Source organism: Daktulosphaira vitifoliae, unplaced genomic scaffold (assembly GCF_025091365.1).
Source record: "Daktulosphaira vitifoliae isolate Bord-2020 unplaced genomic scaffold, ASM2509136v1 Scaffold_2, whole genome shotgun sequence".
Taxonomy (NCBI): Eukaryota; Metazoa; Arthropoda; class Insecta; order Hemiptera; family Phylloxeridae; genus Daktulosphaira; species Daktulosphaira vitifoliae.
The window spans coordinates 26,116,091-26,139,837 of record NW_026099573.1 but is presented as its reverse complement, the minus strand read 5'-3'; the positions used below and the strand labels follow the sequence as shown (position 1 = coordinate 26,139,837).

At 27.0% G+C, this 23,747-nt stretch overlaps 1 protein-coding gene and 1 long non-coding RNA gene across 6 annotated transcripts in view; one reads left to right on the top strand and one right to left on the bottom strand.

Annotated features, from left to right (window-relative positions):
- LOC126897552 (probable WRKY transcription factor protein 1) overlaps positions 1–6,482 on the bottom strand; it is a 9,810-nt gene extending 3,328 nt beyond the window's left edge. The window contains exons 1-4 of the mRNA XM_050671243.1: positions 6,151–6,482; positions 5,353–6,084; positions 1,764–1,906; positions 276–620 (exon numbers count right to left, since the gene is read on the bottom strand). Of these exons, the coding sequence (XP_050527200.1) occupies positions 276–620; positions 1,764–1,906; positions 5,353–6,084; positions 6,151–6,243 (1,313 nt within the window). The 5' untranslated portion in view covers positions 6,244–6,482. The remainder of the gene's footprint in view (positions 1–275; positions 621–1,763; positions 1,907–5,352; positions 6,085–6,150) is intronic.
- Positions 6,483–11,410: 4,928 nt separating this feature from the next.
- Positions 11,411–18,282, top strand: LOC126897779 (uncharacterized). Of its 5 annotated transcripts, none has more exons than XR_007702198.1 (5): positions 11,415–11,702; positions 11,851–12,021; positions 13,112–13,151; positions 17,395–17,533; positions 17,772–18,282. It is a non-coding gene; the product is annotated as an uncharacterized LOC126897779 (long non-coding RNA). The 5 variants fall into 5 exon arrangements; XR_007702196.1 differs by having other exon boundaries at positions 11,819–12,021; XR_007702197.1 differs by having other exon boundaries at positions 11,495–12,021; positions 17,772–17,998; positions 18,069–18,282.
- The last annotated feature ends 5,465 nt before the right edge of the window (positions 18,283–23,747 follow it).

The following is a 23,747-nucleotide window of genomic DNA, read 5'->3' as shown; positions in this document are numbered from 1 at the left end:
TATACCAAAAATTCCATTAGTCAGTACAATTTTTTATTAATTGACATCAAAACTAGGTAATATGTTGTTAATGAGGTTATAGTATTAGGGGGGATTAAAAGGGCATACCCTCTCCTCATTAAAAAAAAAATATTCCTATATTTCTATATAATCTTATGACAAAATTGCACTGACTTGGGACCCTTCAAAGTGGCTCAAATAATACATATATGCATATAATTACAGGTTATGTAATATACATATGGAAGTGATATATTATAATATATTGTTTTTACCCATATTTATGATGACGTCTAGCTTTAGGAGGTTCACTCTCAACTCGAATATTATAGCCATATGCTCTAACTAACTCTGCTGTACTCTTTGGACTCTGTTGGTGTTCATCATATTTGTCATGCACCCACTTGTCAACTGCATCAGGTCTACTTTTTCTTAAAGGTTTACCATCAGGTGTTCCAGCAGAATCTTTCTGGGAAGAAATAGTAGATAAAGTTCCTTGAGTAGTAGTAGCAACCTTTGATATGGCCAATATCTTTTTTTTTTTGACTACTTCTCCATCTTGAAAAGATTTACTAGTGCTTTCTTCTCCCTCAAATATATCATTCTCTTCATCTTCCGCTCTAAAAATGTTCGATTTATTAAATAAATAAATTATAATTTATTAGAGATGTTATAGGTTAATTATTAAAAATTTGTGTGCTAAATCACATTTATAGTATTACTTAGAACTATTTTTTGGACTATACATATTCTAATACAATGGTTATTTTAAAATTTTAGGTTCGTGATAAATAAAATAAAATGTTACCAATAAAAAAATAACTCAATTATTCCAGTTAAAATATTGCACAAGGTTTTTAGTCACTATATTGTAAAATTTAAGTTTTTAACCAAAATTATTATTTAGTAATGAGTATCAAACAACAGTATAATTTAATCAGTCATATAAAAAATACTTTTTAAATATATTTTTAAACATATAATTGAATACTAAAAGCAAAAAGTATTCTTAAAGACATTTCAACAGTATTTCAAATAGTTAGATTTTCTTTTTTTATTAATAACTTATTTATTTTTTTTAAGGATTAATTAATGAAAATTAATTAGAGGAGGTTCACTTTGATATTAAAACAATTTTGTTAAGATATTGTTAGTACAAAAATATATTTATTTAAGTGTACTCTAAAATGTAATAATACTTATGCCTTCAATAAAATTAAATTATTCAAACACTAAAATAAACATTGAAGATAGAAGTCTATAGTAGATTCCTATGAAAAAGTTTTATATATTTTATAACAATGCAGACCCATACAACAAGAGTAAGAGCTGCTCAAAATTTGACAGTTTTAATGACTAGTTATTTATTGGAAATAAAGGTCTTATGCTATCAAAAATATTGGACCCCAAAATGTTTATAGATTTGTATTAGTTTCAATAAAAAAAATATTTAGTTAAATTTAAAAATAATCTATGCTAAATTGTATTAATATTTTTGGTTCTTATTATTATTATAGAATTATGAAGTGCAAATGTAATCATAAATGAAGAATATTTAGTATTTAAAATAAAAATATACTTAAAATAAAAATACTTAAACAAAATTGAATTTTATAAGTAAAAACGTTTAATGATTAAAATAACCACTCTACAAAAAAAAAAAATAAATAAAAATAACTACTCAATAATGTAATAATTATTGCATTAGTTTAATGATTAACTGACAATTTAATAATGAGTTTATTATTTTTATAGTTACTAACTCGCTTCCTGAAGTACTATAAGCCATTCTATCATCATGTTCATAAAATCTTCCTCGTCTAGGTATATATTGTGGATCATTTGTATCATCATCCACACTGACAGGCACAGTAGATTGTTCTTGATCTTTGGTTTGAATAGATTCCTGAAATATATATGAATTACCCAAATATAACTTTTGAAAAATAATAATAATCTGTCTTGATGCAATGAGAAAGGAAGGGACTGCTATCTAACACAAAAAAAATCATTCCAAAGTTTTTTAATATGGTTTGGCCTCACATTTTTCCAGAGCATTTAAAATCATAGTGCCAAAACTGAATCTTAAAGTTTTGAAGACTTAAAAAATTGAAACATGAATCCATAATTTACATAATTAAAAAAATAATTTTTTAATTTAATTTAAAATACTATTGTACATACAATAATTGTTCTAATTATTTATATATCTTTTATATCTTTTAAGGGATATTTTATTTAGTCTGAATATTAACTTAAAGTTATATACAGACAAATAGATAATTTTATAAATAATGATCAATTTAAACTGTAACCATAAAAATTTGAAATAAGTGATGATGAACCAAGGATGCTGACAATCTGTTATAGGCTTAATTGATGCAAAAGTAAAAAAAATAAAAAAAGAATAAAAGTATTGAAGAATTGGAGGACAAATAAAAGATGGTTAAAAATTCAATAATAGAAACAGCGGAGAGTGTAGTGCAATTCACACAGAGGCCAAAAAGAAATAAATGTTTCAACGATCGTTGTAGAAAAGGAATCCAGGAATGTAACAATGCTAGGATTAAAGCAATCCAGTTACCCACACCTGAAAACATAAGAGAATTTGAAATCAAAAGGAAGTGACAAAGCTGATAAGAAAAGAGAAAATAATGTCAGAAATATCTAGGATTGAAGAGATTGAAAGATTTAAATACAATTAAAAAAATTTTTTAAAAGATGCAAGTCAATTAAATCTGGCTTTATCCCACAGATATTATCTCAAGTAGATAAAAATGGTGCCGTGATATCTGGCCCAGAAATGATAGTTCAATGAGTATTTTAGAGAATTACTAAATAAAGTACTGGGTAATGACAGTATTGACCAAGAAATCAGAGCTTATAATACAGTAAACCAGGAAGTACTTGCCCCTAGTCGGGATAAAATAAAAAAGATAATACACACCCTGAAAAATAATAAGGCATCAGGTAAAGACAGGATTAACTCAGAATTGTGGAAGTTAGGAGGTTAAAAATAGAAAGGGAACTACATTTGGTAATTCTACAAATATGGGAAGAAGAAAGGATTTCGGATAGTTGGAATGAAACACTTATATGCCCAATATTCAAAAAAGGAGATAGGGGGAAAGTAAAAAACTACAGAGGAATAACACTAATAATTACAGGATACAAGGTCTTATCATTAATAATATTAAAAAGATACCCTAAAGAAGCTGTAGGAGAATACCAAAATGAATCCAGAAAAGGAACATCAACAACAGACCATATATTTGTAGTGAGACAATTAATGGAAAAGCACTATGAATACACAAAGGATCTGCATATGGTATTTGTAAATTATAAACAGGCTTATGATGGCGTAGACAGTGAGATGCTATGGTAGGCGCTCAGAAGATTTGACATCCCTATAAAAATGGTAAAATTATGCAACAGTAAAACGTATAGTAGAGTAAAACTTGGGACTGTCTACAGCTTTTGAAATCAAAAATGGACCAAGACAAGGGGATGCTATGTCACCCATACTTTTTAAAATAGCATAAGAAAGTGTGGTCCAAGAAGTGTCAAACGGAGAAGCCGGGGCACTCGATAGAGGACAACTACTTGCATACGCATATGACATCATAATCACTGGGAATACTAGAGCAGAAGTTCAAATGAATTTGAAGAAATTAATGAAAGCAAGTAAAAATATGGGTTTAGTGGTAGATGTGGGGAAGACAAAATACATGGTAGTAACAAGAGGACCAGTAGATAGCTCCAACCTTTAAGTCGAAAATAATGAATTCGAACAAATTAAAGAATTTAAATACCTTGGAGTAATTCTAAATAACAAGAATATTATGCACGAAGAAATAAATGTGAGGCCGAATGCATTAAATCAATGTTATTTCGCAATGGAGACCATTTTTAAATCAAAAACGATATTAAAAAAAGTCAAAGGAAAACTTTATATAAACTACATAAAACCAGTTCTGACTTATGCATGTACCACATAGTCCACAACTAAAGGTGACAAAGAGAAATTGAGAAAATTTGAAAGGAAAATCTTAAGGAGAATACATGGTCCAGCATATAATATACAAACACAATGGGAACTGAGATCAAATGTCCAGCTAAAAAACTTATACAAAAAGGAAAATATTGTGCAATATATTAAAAGTATAAGAATGCAATGGGCCAAACATGTGTGGTGAGCAGATGGATGCTTAATAAAAAAAATTATTACTTGTAAGGTAGCGGAGAGGAGACCAAGAGAAAGATCACGAAGAAGATGGATAGACAGTATAAATGAGGTATGGAATGCGGTAGCCCAAGAAGATGGGGCAGATTGGCAAGTTATAGAATATGATAGAGAGAAATGGATGAAGGTAATTTTGGCGGTAAAAATCCTCAAAGAATTTTAAAGCCGGAAAAAGAAAAATATGTTCATATATTCATTTATCATGAACCATTTAATTAATCAGAAAATAGAAATAATATTAATTTTTTTTTTGGTATTTTAGAGTTACATGTTTTCTCAATTTATAAACTGTGACAAAATAGATACAAATACCTTATAAGGGTGTAAACTTCAAGTTTTTTAAAGGAAACATACATAATTAACTAGTTGTATAATAAATAATGATGTAATTAAGAAAATGACTGGTTGAAAATAACTTTTGGACCAGTATTTTGGAAACTATTTACATTTTTATAACTAGATAAAAAAAGATTTCAGCAGGGAAATAACTAATAATAAAAATAACAACAACCACATCATACCTTCAGTCATCACTATAAAATTTTGAAATACTAAGGGTTGGGTATCGACCAGTTATTTTCTTTATTAGATCATTATGTATTAAACTAGTTAATTATACATGTTGCCATTTGAAAAAATAAAGTTGACACTATTATAAAGTGTAAGGGATGAATGTTAAAAATTATTTATTATTAGTAAATTGAGAAAAACAAAAATCTAAATGACATAAAAAAAATTCTCAATATTATTTTTCTTTTGGTTTATGATAATTACAAATAAATCACCTTGACATATGAACAAAAAACATTAATACAGAGTTATTAAATAAAATTTAGTTTTAAGTGAATCAGCGTTAAGACTAAGTTTTAAGCTTTAAATAAGAAATTGTACACTTATATGTCAAAAAATAAACAAAACAAAAATACAATGACTGACAGTTGATGATTGCTCAGTGTTTAGTGGACATTGTACACCTATGTCGTGATAATATTGATAATAAATAAACACCGATAAATACTAATCCAGGAAAAAAATATAATAAACAATTAGATAAATAGAAAATTCCTAAACTTTATATGATTAATTTAATAATTATGAAAAGTTTTTACCTCTTCATATTCACATTCATCCTCACAATCTTGTTCATCTATACATTCTTCCTCAACGTAGTCTCTTACATCTACAAAACCAGATGCAGAAATTCTGTCATCTTCTTCGTCATTTAAATTTTTTATTTCAGTATCAGAAGCAATTTCTTTTTGTTGATCTACTGACTTAGTGATAATTTCTTCAATTTGTTCATCATTAGATACTGAAATAGATAATTCTTGAACTGAGGTTACAAAACTGTCATTTAAAGGAGAATCAACTTCTTTTGTTTCTAAACCATTAGTGATTCCAAGAGATTTATCTTCAGCAACCGACTGGTTTTTTTCTTCTTCAACTTTTTGAGCTACTTCAATTTCTATATTTTTTTCTTCTTCTAAAATATCTAAGCTTTCTTTTATAATAGTATCACAATTAGAGTTTACTAATTTTTCTGAATTATTTATAACTGCACTTTTATTATCAATATTTGAACTTACAACATCATTCAAAGAATTTGTTGTAGAAGAGATACTTTCACAAATATCATCATTATTTGTGTTAGAATTATTGTTGATATTGATATTGTAACTTGAATTTTCTAGTTTTGTAGTATCAATAGATTCAAAAGAAACATTTGTAGATTTTTCAACTTCAGTCTGAATTGCTGCTTTGGACTCAATTTTAGTTGGGTTTTCAACAGCATTAGAACATATTTGATCATCTGTTGACTCAGATTTTAATGATTTATCAACCTAAATATAAAATATAAACATATATTTTGTTCGTAGAACTATGATGAATAATGTTCTTAAAATTACTTTTTCTGCTATGATAGTGTTATCCGAAAGTAAAGGCTCATCTTTGCCAGTGGTATCTGAATGTGTTGTATCCTTAATTGTCTCAGTATCCATTATAAAAAAATAACTTCAATGTAAAAGATAATCAAATTTCTAAATAATATTTTGAGCAAAAGACTTACAATTTAAAATTTATATAATTGTAATAATAACAACAAAAAAATACATAAAATAAAACTTTGTCATTGATAAGATATTAATTAAAAATGAATAATATACAGCAGTAACAAAAAAAAATTTAATAATAATCGAACGTCAATTAAATATACTTTACGTAATACAGTGTCTGAATACTATTAATTTATAATTGTAAAATTATTAATAAAGTAGTTCAATGGAATTTGGACACACGCGATAAAGATTGCATGCTGGTAAATGCATTGACTTTTTATCATAAAGAAATCCTGTTATCAGTTTGGCGGTCCATTTTGTGTCCGCGACGATCACCTTGGAACAGCAAGTAACCACCTTATTTCATGGAAGAAGATATCATGCACAATATTTTCAGCACTAATAAGTGTAAAAAGAATGTGATAGTGTTTTCGTCTTCTACAGCTCAATAATTAAGTCAAAATATTTGTATACAATTCTTGTTAAGAATATAAACGTTTTATTAATTTATAGTAAAAAATTATCATGTACGGAATTCAAATAGTTACGAGTTGTCTTTTAGAGCAGTCAGTTGTAACGTGTAAAGTTAATTAGGGTAATAAAGAAAATAACAATACTTGCACATTAACATTTCAATTAGCTTTTACGATGTATAAACATGTTAACGTATATTTCTAAATTGCTTAATGTTTTTTGTACACAATTAGTAACTAATAATTGTTTTTACTTGTATAGATCTATAGCTTATTCTGAAGCAGGTGTATTTCCTAGAACTTTTTTCAATTAAGGAGGGATAATTAAATGTAAATGACTTTTTTTCCAAAATTATGATCTAATAAGCTAAAAATTAAGTACTGGAATTACTTTTTCATTATTTACACGAAGACCTAATAGAATCAAATAGGATGACAATTTTTTATTTAGTGAAGAAAAAAAATACCTTAAACCCATCAGTGGGATGGCTCATGGCATGGCTTGGACGACGGGATGACCGCACCCCCTATTAAAATTAATTAAAAGAAGAAAATTAATTGTATATTCTTAATTCTACTTTTTTATTAAAAATGCAAATTTTTAAATAGTAAAATAGTTATAATACATTTGTCGTGTGAGGACATTAAAGTTGTTTCCCTCAGTATATACGATTACGCATGCACACACAAGCAGTGTTTGAACGACCAACAGCGTCGTCCGAACAACATGCAGAAACGTATACTATAAGCGAGGTGTGCTATTATGTAGTGATGGGCTTAATCGAGATATTTCGATTATTGAAATCATATCTATTATATAATCGAGATATTCTGATTTTTTTAATAAATAATATTAGAATAATATTGATTATTCTGTAATCGAGTGATTATTTCTAATGATTTCTCGTTTATTATAAAAACAATGATTTTTTGATCTTGAAATGTATATAATCGAATAAAAGTTATTTCGAATGATGTCCATGAAACGATGAAACGAGAGAATACTATTTTTAAGTTTTTATTTAGCATAAATTATAGTCGAATTATTATTAAATTGTTGACTTCGTGTCTTATTTTCAACTCGTTCAATCGCTACTCATGGCAACACCTTATCTGTCACAATTTTGGGAAGTATGTGACGATTAGAACAAAGTTTTGTCCTGAACTGGTTAAACTACTGAGTTCTGATTCTCTCACTAGTTGTGAATTTATGAAAAATCAATTAGGTGTGGAATTAGGTGTTTTAATTATGATGGTCAAGCAGGCTATTGCTACCTTATCTTATGTTTTTATTTTTAAATTTGTTATCGGTTTTTTTTAAATATAGGTAATAATTATTAAATAAAAAAAATAACAACTTGACTTTTATTTAAAGCACTTATTAATAATGCATTATTAATATATTATTGTTATTATTATTCCTAAATTATAGTTTAATATATTAATTATAAATAAACACCAACAAATAAAAAAAGCAAAATTAAATTAATAATTATTTACTATAGGTATATTTATTCATATTTCGAATAATTTTTCGATTCTCTCGATAAATAATAATAGTTGATTATTCTTATCATACGAGCAGACGATTTTAACTTCGAGTGATTTTTCGAGAGATTCACTCGATTATGAAAATGTCTCGATTACTAATCATTCGATTATGCCCATCACTACTATTATGTGCGTGCGAGCAAGGCTTAGCTGCAACCTTATGTACGGGTTTTAAACGACCGGCAGCATAATCCATACAGTAAAATATTAGTATATTACTATAATGGGTAATTTATTTTTAGAATTAATTCGTGTACACTCGTCGTTATCGGTGCTATAATAGTAAAATCGCTATTATTATTTTCATTTCTATTTTCTACTGCGACCTTTAAAATAATAATATGTGTAATGTGTTTTATTTTATTATATTTAATTTGACATTTTTTTATCCCTATAACTAGCGGTATTATATTTAAAGTCGTACCCCCACCACCAGCACCCACAAACCGACACTGAACCCATCTATATTGCAAAGAGTATTATAGCTATATTTAGTAAAAAAAAAAAAACTCCATTCAAAATAAGTTTGAATATGATGCTTTTAAGTCTTGCTGTAATAACAATATTGTGTAGGTCACAACATATTTTCTGTTAACTTTGTAAAATTTTAGCTTTGGTACGAAAAAATATTAAAAATTAAAATAGATCTCCATTTTTTCAAAAAAGTTAAAAGTAATAAATGAACGCTATTTGTACGTTATTAAGCGTTAAAGTTATGTATTCCACTCTCCATTTCATTGTAAAAAAATGATAATAGGTTCCCATTTAACTTTCGAAAGTTACCCCTAAAAACTACCCTTAAAATTATAAAAAAATTTTTTACAACAATTTTAATATTTACTATAGTTTATAAAAATAAATACATTTTTCAACATGTAAATTTATATGAAAAAAATATCGCTTAACGAAACAATTAGAGGTAGTATTATAATAAAATACTATATATATTTCATTATACTAAAATCATACCTACTCGTACATTTATACGTAATTTTTATGGCGAATCATCATCAATACGTTTATCATTACGGTCTGTTTAGTTTTGATTTTTGTTTTATTTCGTTTTAAGTTATGTGTCGATGTCGTTATTATACATTTTTCGTTAAACGTTACCAGTTTTTTTTATGTTTTAGGATTCTAATTGTTTTTTAGTAGTTGTAACGTTATTACTAAAATCTTTATGATTATAAATTGCGTGAAAATCAGAACGTTATAAGCCCTTTTTATTATAGACATTTTTGTAATAACATACGTAATTAAAAAATAAAATAAAATGTTTCTAAATAAGTAATAATTTTGTCTTGATCAGGATAATGATAAAATATATCTAATTAGCCCAATTTAATCTATGTTTGCAGAAGGGAAAGTACTGAAATAATATCATGACTTATAGATCATAGACGCCTTCCCGAAGAGTAGGTTTCTTAACCACGAATACTTTAAAATAGATGTGGTTAACTGTCGCCGGTGACAGGGATGGCGATTCCAGTTACTACACTCGGCAAAACGAACCGACCGCGACTGAGTCAAATCCGTGACAGTGTGCTCTGCCTCATTAGCCACTTTTTACCATACAACAAAAGTTATAATAAATTTAAAATGAGTACGTTTTGTTTAAAGTTATATAAACTGGGAGAAAAAATTTCTCCTAGTCTATGCTAGATTATATATAATGTAACCTACTGGTGCACTGTTAAAAAACATTGACAAAATAAATTTAAAACAGCAAAACCTGCAATAAATCAAATAAAAGTTAAAATAATATACTTTTGGTGATTTATATATTTAATGTTTAATATTCATGTATTCTTATTTTTAGCTTAAATGTGTAGTTGTTTAATCTAAGTCACAAATTAAAACGAATAAAATATACGTATGGTTAAATATAGGTTTTAATAACTGTCAGCATTAAAAATATTGTTTATATTTTATCCTGAGAAAAATTTTAATTAAAGCTGTGCATAAAAACAAAATTACTGTTCACGTTTATCTCTCCGACATGGAAATATAAGACATATTACTCTAATTTATAATTAATGACATATACGAAAATTACAATAGTTTTTTGTTTATTATTATACATAAATTACAATACCGGTAATTAAGTTATTAAAAACTGGTATGCAACCGTAGCAGCCATTGTTTGTAATATAATTTCTATGTTATTCTTAATTTTAAGCGGGTAAAATAATAAAAAGGTAAATCATCAAAAACAACGTTTTTTATAAAGCATTTACAATATACGCAGGCAATGGCATCCACAGAAATTATTCATGGGAAAGTAAAATATTTTTTTTAATATTTGGTTTCACTGTCCGCTCAACACTCACAAGTTTTAAAGTGGGGTGATGGGATTCTCGTCCAAAGGAACCGTGTCTATGAAGGACCGTCATCGGTACAACCAGTGACACTTGTTACGCCTATGCTTATCTCCTTTTAGCCACAGGCCAATAAAAAGCTTGGTAACCTTAGTTAACGAATTAGATCTCCAAAAAAAAAAATATGTTGCCATTACCGTACAATTCTTTAAGCACTAGCTACTCAATTTCTTCAAAAATAATATTTTTTCTTAATCTAATATTTTTTTTTGGCTTTTGATAGTTGACATATGCATCTCCATTTATCTGTTATATATTTTTTATGTTCATCCCATGTTACAATGATGACTGGAGGTGAAACGTGCACATATGGAAATATTGGTATTAACATTACATTAGATTGAGTGATACGTAGGGAAATATCAATTTAGTAGTTATTTGTAGATGAAATATCATCATTGAGGTATTACATTGACTACTGGTATTCTATATTACGTTTTGTTAAAACAACTATTATGTACAAATTTCAGTTAACTCATATAATATTTTAATAGAAAAGTACTGTATTACATGAGTAACGTTTTTAAATTAAGTTGTTGAAATGACATAATTAATACCATATAATCGTAATTTAACATCATAATCATAACTTGTCATATTATAATAATTTTCACTTTAAATGTATGCGTGTATACGGTATTCATCACTAACATGAAGGCAATATTAATAATAATAATATTAATATGCATTATAAGTTATGAATAATATTAAAAAAAAAACTATGTTTAATTTAATTTCTAGTAAAAATGGTTCTAATAGTTCGCTTTTAAACGTTATCTTAAAATTTTATTATGGTGTAGTGTTTTCCCGGAGTGGATTGAGAGTAATTCTGATTATTGTTTAATTTTATCATATTGATTCCATTATGTGTTATTACTTTTAATAATAGTTGCCACACGCTTTTCTCTTATTGGTTCGCACTCTTTATTTATGAGTTCAGAGTTGATCTTATTTTATTACACCATTCATAATGGATTTATTCCAAAAAAGTGAGCCTCTGGTAAGTATAATATTATCTAGTGTAGTTACAACTTTTAAAAATATTGTAATTAGTTTACGATTATCAGAATAATTTTGTTTATCGTACGTTATTATAATTCTATATACTTGTGTTAGTTTAATTCATATCTTCAAATTCTCACCAATAGAAAATTATGTTTATTAACTGAACTGACTTGTGCTTCAAATGATATGGATTTTAATAATAGACAACATTTCATTTTACCTTCGTCTACATCGTTTAAATCTTCCACCTCTCCTACTACAATAAATTAAACACTTACGAATAATGAAATAAACCTATGTAATGGTCATTGTATGTAAGTACTAATAAATTATTTTTTACATAAAGAACAATTATATTTTATTTATTTCATTTATTATTGGAATAAATATCATCTTGTATTCAAGGTGATTCTTTTAACACTAGCCACTAAATTTCTCTCAAAATAATTATTTCACTAGATTATAAAGTATAAAATGATCTAATTTAGAATATGACTGGTCAATAATAACTTTTGGACCAATATTTAATAAGTTTTCAACATTTTTATACTTTGGTGGGCGGAAGAGTGAGGCCAAAAAATATCTAATGATAGAAATAGCAGTACCCACTCCTCACCTCCAGTAAGTACTTTAAAAATTAATTTAAATTAATAATAACTTTTGAAATACTAGTCCAAAAGTTATTATTGACCAGTCATTAGATCAATTTATATTTTATAAGCTAGTAAAATATATATGTTTCCATTTAAAAAAATAAAGTTGACACCCCTATAAGATATGAAAGATGAATATAAAAAATATATCATAGCAAATAACTAAACATACATATGTTACTACAACAAGACAAAAAAAAGTTCATAAATAAATTATAATTTTAGGAGAAATTGAGTGACTATCGTTAAAAGAATTACCTCTGTATAGACTTTATTTGAGCTGCTGCACATTAGTTATGAAGGGTTACCTTTATAAAATGAAATGGGAACCTATTATTATTTTTTACTATTAAATGTATATATTTAGTATAAATTCTTAAAATAGATATTACTTCTAACATGCCTATTTAAATTCACATAAAAAGTAAATTATTGTATTCATTGAACACTTATTAATTATTTTTTTAACTTAGGTAGAATTTATAATTATCTACTCAACTATTTACATATATAAAACAAATCCCTTTTCTAGGATTATCACTTAAAATGTATAAGCTAGTATAATTAAGAAAAATGTATAGTAGGTTTGTAAATTTTTTTTTTGATAAATTTATCCCATTTCTTTACAACTGTATACGATGTCTAAAAAATATCTTAATTTGTTAAAATATTCAATAATTATTATTATTAATAAATCAAATATGTTATTATAATTCTTAAATATTGACTAAGAATAATTATTTTATTACAGTGAAAATTAAATTTTTAACAAATAGCTAGAAGAACAAAAGGTATGATTATATATGATTTTATAAACCAACTGTAAACTTATAATTGTTAAATATTAAAATACTTATCCGATAGTATTCTATTTACTTTATTTTATATTATAATAGTATATATATATATATGTGTGTGTGTGTGTGAGAATTTAACAGGCAATTACAGGAATATAACAGTTTTTATCTTTAAGATTATTATAATAAACAAAGTATAATATTCTTTACAATATTTTCTTCTTTTTCCTCGCCTTAATCCCAACTACTTGGGGTCGGCCACTCTTATCCTAAACTTCCACTTAACATGATCCCCACATCATCTACACTCATATCAGCCGTCTTTATGTCGCAAATATCTTTACAATATATATAGTATTATTCATGTAAACATCAAGTTACGATAAAATACTCATAAACAAAAACATATGAATTAAATGAACACAACAACGATAACATGTCTTAGATGACCAAAAACTCATTCAACACTTGATTTAAGTTTCCCCGATGTTACTACTAGATGACACTGCTACCCACCTCTAGACCATGGAAGTGGTGCCATCTAGACTTCAATGGTACCTACATGGTAGTGTGTGTGTGTGTATATATATGGGTACCGTTGATGTCTAGATGGCATCTCTTATTATATCAGAAGGTGGATAGTGGTATCATCTAGTATTAGTTATTATCGAGGTGGACATAATACCCATGCACTCAGACCTGTTGGTCCATTGTGCGCATTCATCTAGTATTAACAATGAGTGTTGTGTGAGTTGAGTGGGCTAACACTTGTTTATATGTTGTTTATTGATGACTTTGTTTTTATTTGATTTATATGTTTTTTATTATAAATGTTTTATCATAACTTTTATCAAGTTGAACATAATAGCAAATGTAAAGTCGAAAAACTTTGAATAAATCACCTAATATTTCATGAAAATTATATAAACAAGAGGGTCGTCCAGCAAAAATTATTATAAATGTGGTGCAAAGGGTCACCATTCTAGGTTCTGCCATGATGTTAATAAAATATTTAAATATTTTTTATGTGAGAAATTAGGTTACAATGTGTCATCATTGGCCATCGATCAGTCGACTAAATACTGATAGTGGTCAAAGATATAAAAATTTTAAAGTACATATGAATCAAGTCAATGGTATCATTAATTCTTGAAATCATATAAGTGAACTAGTTGGTATAGAAACAAACGCTTTAGTTGATATTATTAATAATATGAATCTCAGTCGAAGGTCATTTATGTTAAATTTGGATGAAGTCGCAATTTATAAAGATAAAACTTTATTAAGAAGACTAGAATTGTATTTACTGGTACAAAAATATATCAAGTTAATAAAAAAATAGATGAATAGTTAAGAGATGACATTAGACCTAGCTGTACTGACTATGCTAGTCCAATAGTTTTAGTCGTTAAGAAAGATAACTCTTTACATCTATGGGTACATTACAGAATGTTAAATAGGAAGAGATGGAAAACTGTCAATCAGTTCATATGACTGATCAAAAAGAGGGTTGAAATGTATGTTCTGTTGATGTTTAGATGGCACCACTTATTTAGTCAGGAGATGGGTAGTGGTATCTTCTAGTATTAACAGTGAGTCGTGAGTTGGCTAAGATGTATTTTTGTATTGTTTATTTAATATATATATTTTATTTATTTTGTAGATGTTTTATCATAATATTTATGTATATGATTAATATTGTAAATGTGTAATAGCATTATTGTTTATTATATTATTCTTTAAGTGGAAAAACTGTGTTGTATTCCTGTTGTTGCCTGTTGATTTCCCATGTATATACATTATTTCTTTCATTATCTTTATTGAATTTAAAGACGACATTGAGTATTCTAAGAATTGACTGGCCAATGAAGGTTTTTTATACCCATTTATTGATGATTTTATAGCTAAGTAGATTTTAACATATAAAATTCAATAATATGATATTTTTGGATTTTGCTCCTGCCTTCTTGAGTCTTTCCATTACACTTTTTAATTACTTTAAAAATAATATTTTATTTCAATATTTATATATTGTATATACCTAGAAACTTATAATTAATTATAACCACATTTATATTTAATTTAAGTAGATTTATTCTAATATAATCCTTGTAACAATATTTTTAAATGTAATGTGATGATAGTACAGTGCTGAATACAGAAATTTCAAATTGTTTATATTTTATGTTAAGTTAGTTTAAGTTGTTATCGAGGTGAGTGAGAACTACCTATGCACTCAAACCTGTAAGTCCATTGTGCACACCCCCTACCGATTCACATAAGTGTTTCTACCGAAGTGTCGACATTGTTGAATACCAATTATTGTTCAAAGAGTCCTGTTTCTCTGACAAAATTAAGTACATCTTTGTGTTTTAATTTTTCGATATCTTCTTTTTCGGAAAAAGTTTTTCTCAAAGTATAGATCTTAATGTAGTCAGGGTATCATTCACACATAATATGAAATTAATCTTCTCCTTTTATTCCATACTTCCTGAGTAGTGGTCATTCTGTCACCCTCATTGAATAAAGATGTTTAAGCAGATGACTGTGTCCTGTAAGTAATCCAGTCAGAGTACTTATTTGATGTCATGTTATTAAGATTCCTCAGTAGTAGACTGGGTGTCCTGATAATAAATTTTGATTGTCTGGGTACTACAAGGTAATTCCATATTTTCCTGTGTCGTTCTCTACGCCATATTTTGGGTAACACTTTGAAGGATTGCTCAGTCTGTCGTATGACTGGTTCTTGTTTAACATAGGTCTTTTCTGCACTTATCCTCACTAGAAAGCATGTTTTTCCATTACTAGTCACACCATTATACTCTGTTAACCTAATAGGTTTAATCACTGAAATGTATAACCAATGCATATTTTTTGGTTTAAGGCCTCAAGTTTTTCCCAAAGTTTTGCTGCATATTTACAATGTAACCATGGATTTTTTTACTCTTTCCTTAATATGTTATTTCCATCTTAACTGACTGTATAGAATAATACCTAAGTATTTCACTTTTGACTAAAAGCCAATTTTTTATCCATTTTGGTTAAGTGTATTAAGACTGTCATGTTCTGTTCTTCTCCTGGTAAAACTTACTACCTCTGTTTTGTTTAGATTAACATCTAGACTATACTTACTACACCATATGTGTATCATTGAGTTTGAAAATTTACCTACCACTACTATAGCTAAGTCATCCGCATTGGCTTGTGTATAACAATATTTGTTTAACTCTTTAATAAGTGATTCTAAAATTAGATACCAAGATAGGAAGATAGAACTCTTCCTTGTTGGCATCCTTTTTTAACACTCTTAATTACTTTGGTTTCATTATAATATCCCAAAATAGAGCGTTACTTAAGCATGGTTTCTAATCTATGCTGTTGTGCCAATTTACAAATAGCATCAAAAGCCTCTTTATTGTCCAGGATAATGCTTACTGTATACATTTAAAGCTCTAAAGCTTTTCCCGCTTTGATGTTTCAACTGTGTTAATAAATTTTTCTGTTCGGTAAGCGTGTTGTTTCTTATGTTGATGGTTCTTCTTTAAAAGTCCTCTCTTTTATGTACCTATCAATAAATTTCTCCATGGTCTTAAGAAGAATTGAAGTGAGACTTATTGGTCTATAGGATTTTGCTTCATAGTAGTTAGCATGGTTAGATTTAGGTATAATCACCACCCTGACCTTTCGCCAGCTTACAGGTTGATTATCTTAAGCTAGAAATGTCCTAAATATATAGCAGAGATGGAGGACTATAAAATCTAGCCCCTCTTGTTAGAAGTGCAGGAAATATGTCGTCACAGTCTGCATTTTTAAAACTACCAAAAGCATTTATTGCTCATCTTATGTCACTTGAGGTTATTACTTTTCTCGTTTAGCTGTCATTCAACACGGGTCATAAGTTTGCCCCGTACTTCATGTAGCTGTTCTCTGTTATAAATTTCAGAGCCAAAAAAGTGTATGTTAAAAAAACGTGAAAATGTCTCATTATCATTGTTTGTGAACGTATCGTCTGACAATAATCCTTCGACGGTTTTGTTTGTTCCATTTCATAGCGAGCATAGAAGTCTCTAGTAGCTGTGGGTAGTTGTAATTATTCCCAAAATTTTTTCCCGTTTCTTAGACTTTTCAGTGCAGATTCGTGTTGTCTTCAAGAGCCCCTATAGAACACCTAAAGTTCCAAATTTGATTTCATTGCTTTATTTAAGAGTTAACGAGAATTTTTTCTTAATTTTGACAGGTTAGCGTTCCACTAAGCTACACCCAGTCTTATACCTTTTCTTTCTATCAAAGGAAATTTTTTTTGTATGCTAAAATGATGTAATTGTGAAGGTCAGTTACGGTCCTTTCTGTGCTTTGTTACTATCCTAATCTAAACTGTAAGTTTCAAAATTGTTATTTTTAAACCTAATAAATTAAAATAAATTGTACTTTTATCAAAAAAAGTTCCGATTTCATACATTTGTTTGATTGTTTTCACGATTTTATAATATGGTTGAAAGAGAACTTTTCGGAATACCATCTTTTTTTTATAACCTTTTTATCAACTTAATTTAGAATTTAGAATTTATCAATAATTGATAATCATTTAAGTTTCAATTTTTTTTGTATGTATAGAATCCATAATGTTTATGTCAATATTGGAACTGAGCGATGCAGTAAAATTAACCGGCTTCTCTATCAATACTTACATTTATCTTACACGATAAAACTGAGTATTTGATAGTAATATTTACAGATTTATTATCCAGTAGTTTATTTGTTTAAACATCATATCATCATATTGAAACATCAGATTTGTTATGCAGTGATAAATTAATGCATGATTAACTATGAAGATCATGGTTCTCAAAAAAAATTTCATTAAAAGAAAGTTTGTTATATAAAAGTTTTACTGTATTCACATTTTTTTAGATCCTTTCTGATGTCCATGAAGAAATTATTGCTAGATTTTTAAAGTATGCTCAGTTTGGAGAAACAACTACTTAATGGAGGAAATCTATAATCTTTATTATTAATTAAGGCAGTTTTGTAATAAATTAAAGTTAATTAAATGTCATTTCAACTTCAATACAAATTCAGTGTGCATTTAAGATTTGAATAAAGAATAACTGGTGGAATATTATCATCAATTTGTATATTATTTAAATTCATTTAAAGTTAATTAAATAATAATAAAGATACAAGTAGCAATATACAAATTATATATTTGCTAGTAATTGATGGTTAAAATTTAACTTCACTGAATAAGTGAATCGAGTGTATATTTGGTTATTTTTAGTATACTAAAGGAAATTTTGAATTTATTTAATATTCAAGATTAGAGAAAACTTGGTTTCATATTGAAAAAATGAAATGTTGAATTAACTCCTTAAAAAGTAGTTATTTGGATTACACAGCTAATGTAATACAAACGCCAAGTTTGTCCTAAGCAAAAACCTACACAACATCTTATTTATTTTAATACCAATTCGACGTGATTTAACTAAATATTTTTATACGTGTGGGTGCTATTATTTTTATCACTAGTCATTTTTCGGGCGCACTCTCCTTTCTCTCTCTTAGGTATTAAAATATTAATAACTTCCGAAATACTGTGCCAAAAGTTGTTATCGACCAGCCATTATTTTAATTAGATATAAAATTTACTTAGTTGCTAGTTAATCTAGCGGACACTATTGTAAAAATTGTTTTTACAATATCACCGTTAGTGTTTACTGTCAGCAAAATTATTCCAAACGATCATTTAAGTCGACGCTGAAATTATGTAAAAATGTAACGATTTTGATCTATCTTTATTTTATAGGCTTATAACAGCTTATTAGCTGTTATGATTCAATTTGATAGCTTAATAGTATAATAAATTAAATTTAGAATATAATTAATAAATTATTATATTTATATTATATAAATTTAAATTATATTTATAGGATTATTCAATATTGTAATATTATTATATTTTTATTATTGTTCTGGCCTAATAATAAATGTATAGAATTGTTATACGTTGTTTTTTAATTAGACTTATGGAATTACCATACATGGAATTAAGAATTTAATTTACTTTTTATTTTATATTGTTATAAAAATATGAAATTTTTGTAGTTTTCAAAGATGGACTTGATTGTTCAAAAGTGACTTGACCACTTGAAGATACTGCAAATGCGACATAATTGTAAAGTTTATATGATTTTAAAACTCGATGACCTATTTAAATGAAGTTTGTAGAGATTATTGAATCTGTAAGAGACCTCTTTTTTGAGCTTGTCAAATTTTAGTCGAAGTATATTGCACTCGTATTTAATAAATGTATAAAAGTTATACGTGCCACATCAAAATTATTAATATCTATCAATTGCGCGTGACTTACTAGTTCATTACATCCGGTAGTTGTTCGGTTAAATTTAAAATTGCAATAAGATTTGTGTAGCTTAACGTACCACACCACTATTTCAATTTTTCGCGTGTCTAAGCACACGTTTATTTTTATAATTCACTTCATTTTTGACGCCAAATGTTTCAATAACTTACATGTCTTAATTAATACTTTGATTATATGTTAAATAATTATATTAATAACTAGTTTCAGTTTGAATGATGACACTGTTGCGTCGAAGTAAAAAAAGTAGAGTATAGCAGAAAAATTCAAAATATTGGGACAATATTTTGAAATCTTGGAATGAAACAATTATTCACTGTTAACGTAATTTTAGTTTCAAATCTAGAATACTAATGTAAAACATATGGAGAATTATATTCATTTTATGCATAGCTGTGCAGGCTAAAGTGTAATTCATATTTTTAATAAATTAAAATAATATTTAAGGAAGTATCATCGTATTTTTTCGGTTCATGAATCCTTCTAGTTATAAGTTTAATAATTGTTATATTAAAACTGTATTCTGTGTGCTACTTATTCAATTTAAATATTATGCATATAGATACTAATCTTGCATTCCTTTTGGTAATAAACTAACTGTGTTATTTCATTACAAATGAAATGTTTACTGTTCTTTAATATAATCAATTAGTCCATTTAATTGCGTAATGATGTTAATTGATTATTTTATTGTTTGGACTCTAAATGAATTTAACTGTAAAACACCCACACGGACTGAATAGGTATAATGTATAAAATATAATATTGTGCATCTATGTATGCTTAGATACTCGATACGAGTAAATTTAGAAATTATACTTTGTTATGAAGGTTATGAAGTAAACAAAAATTTAGTCAGTTAATTTGATCGGAAGCTTTTATAGTCACAAAGATATTGCATTTTTTAACAAACCAAATCATAAAAGTCAATATAACGTCAAACCTATAAAAGGTGATTTTCTCAGCACTCCAATAACAGATATTAAAGTTAAATTTATTTAAAATATTTACCATTAAAAATAATTTTTATGGTGATATTATTATAGTTGAGTATCATAAAAATTGCTATTTTGAATCCCCAATCGTGAGCTGGTATTTTCAAAAATATATAAAATAAAAGAGAATTACTTCAGGTATCAATTCAAAAATTTCAAAAAAAAAGTTATGTTTATTCGTTAATTTTCAAAAAGTTGTAGCAGTTTTAAGAAAAAAAATTAAACTTTACAGATAATAAAAATCGTAATTTTTTGGGGGATTTGCGCTATTTACATGGAACGAGCGAAAAATTTTTAATTTTCAAGGGCATTGTCTTCAACCATATTCGATTTGTGATTTTTTGTCGTATCACTGAAAAATATCAGTCCAATGAGAGCTGAGATAAAAAGGCAACAGACACAAAAAATACATAGTAAAATTAATACCTTCTCAGTTTCGCATCGAAACTAAAAATGAGACTATACTTTTTATCATAATTTTGTTATTTACAAATACATTCACCTATAAAGAAGAATAGTCTATGAACATACCAATAGTAATGAAGTAATGTTTACATAAGTTACGATTTAATTAATATTTTTGCCACTCTTACTTTTAGATTATGTTAAAATAACATGATAAATTGTTATACAATTCAATACATTCAATGTAATTAATTAATTCATTGCTATCACGAGTAGTTCGTAATTGCATAATTATGTAAACTACCGCGTTAGACTTTGGTAGTAATATTTGATTTTATTTATGGAAAAAGTTTTATACTAGCTTATTGTTTGAATGAATTATATTTCTTTCTATTGTAGTTTTTATGCAACTTAAGTCACATAAAATATAAATTACAAAGAAACTTACTATACGCGCATATTGACTAATTTAATAATTATTAAGTTTTATAATTTATTTGTTTCATAGGTGTAATTATTATTCTATTTTAATATACACGCCAGTAAAATTAGTCTAATAGACATTTTTATGAGATTTTTTTATTATGATTTTCTAAAAAAAAATATTTTTTGAAGACAGGTTTTATATGTAAGTACAAAATAATAAAGAAAAAAATGTCAATCCAACTAGACGAATATTTTCATTGTTAGATTGTCCAAACATTAAGTTGTCTACCTCCTTAATTAATATAATTAGTAGGTAAGTAATTACAAAAATAAATTTGATTATAACGATCATTAAATCTTTTAATTTGACCATGGTAACATAATGCGCAATTACTGAAAAAAAACCAGCACCTTTATTCCTGGTAATTTGAGTAATATTGATTTTAATCTTTTTTGATTGTTTTAAATTATTATGCTATCCACACTAGCACTTAAAGTTATTTCACGTTTTTTCTAATCAATGTTGTTATCGTAATTGGTTTGTTTTAGAACTATTGTGTTACATTCAATGTCGCATTCATATTACATTAATTTCTAAATTAAACTACAAAAATAATAATTTCACAAAATGTCATACATTATCCTTTACCCATCAATCATAGAGAATGAAAATTCTTAATAAATTTAATTATAATCGCCATAAGTATAAAAAAATCTTTACCATAATAATATTTTAAAATTAACTATTGATTGGCATTAAGGTCTCAAGTAAAAAATCTAGTATAGTGGCGACGTAGCATAGTTGGGACAAGTATTAATGATATCCGACAGTGATTAAAATCACTATCATAAAAAATGCTTCGATGCGTATTTGTTTCACAATAATTTTTATATTTTTAATTTTACAATTATTATGTTTCAGAATTTCTGTAATCGTTAGCCTATACCCTTCTGAAAAACAATCAAATACTATCTTTCGGAAACAAAAAAAAAGTACACCATAAAAAAATCAATAATTTTTCAGCTTTGCATCGAAGCTAAAATGCCAGTTTCTGATTTTGATATTTAGTTAGCCAAAAAATAAAATAAAATGTTCATACAAGCTCTTAGTTTGTAAAATAGAAAATGCTAGTTAAATAATGTATGTTGCCATTAAAATTTTTTTAAATCTTACAAGGTATGTGGAACGACACAAACTACTTAATAATTAATATTTCAGAAATTATTCTTATTTTGTAATTAGTTGATTGAGTTATGAGAAATAGATCATTCTGTATAAATGTATAAGTCTGTGTTATATATATCATACAACAATGTCTTTCTAATTAGTGCATAAGTCAGTTATGAATTTACTATTTATACAGTATTTTCTATCCTTGATACAAAAATTGTTTAAGTAGATAAATAACTATGTATTTCAAACACATCTTGAATTAATACGTGTAGAATTAAAATTTGTTTTCTGATCATCCTGAATATCTATAAATACTGAAAAATGAATTTTTGTAGTATAAACGACGAAACATTGCATATGAATCAGATTGGCATTGTTAATATGTTTTATTTTTATATTACATCAAATAAAAATGTGTTCTTGTACGTTTACCTGGATAATGTGTTAATGGCTCGTTCGTTCAATTAACACTATATACCAATTGTCATATTTGAATTTCTCTATTCTTTAACAGATCAATCATAACATCTAAAAATAAACTATTACGTTACTGCAATCAATTCTTATATGGTTTATGTCGTGTGACAGAAAAATCGATACAATACATATTGATATTGATCACGAAAAGTACTGGTCTTTATCCTGCTAACCTTAATTAGTCAGTTGTAGTAATTAATTAACTAGTTACCGTCACTTATTCTGCCAGTTTTTTAAATTTACTAACGCTCAAATAATAATTATACTGCGTGTGGTGTAGTGTATTAACGGAGGCGTGAGATAAGTATTTTTCACTATTGAAATACAAAAACGAGCACAAACAATTGAATTGTGATTTTCATTTAAATAAGTACCTATGCTTGAGCTGCTTTTAGACGACTTTACAGAGGCTGATTTAGGAGCGAGTACCGTTATACGTCGTGTTCCATAGCGGTGAATCATTGCCAAGCCAACAATTTGTTTATACAGATTAATTTTAAAAATGCCACTAGTCGATTAACATATACCGATGGCGCTGTGTACTCGTTCGAGGACATCACTAAAATAGTTTAATCGATAATCAGTTGCGATGTTCCCAATGAATAACAAATAACGATAATGACCTTGCCTTTAAAAGTTTTCTAAAACACACCTATTACAAAAAATCGTTGCTTATTTTTATTGTCAACAATAATCACGAATTTAGCTTTTTTGAAGTATACTATCTCATTATCGGG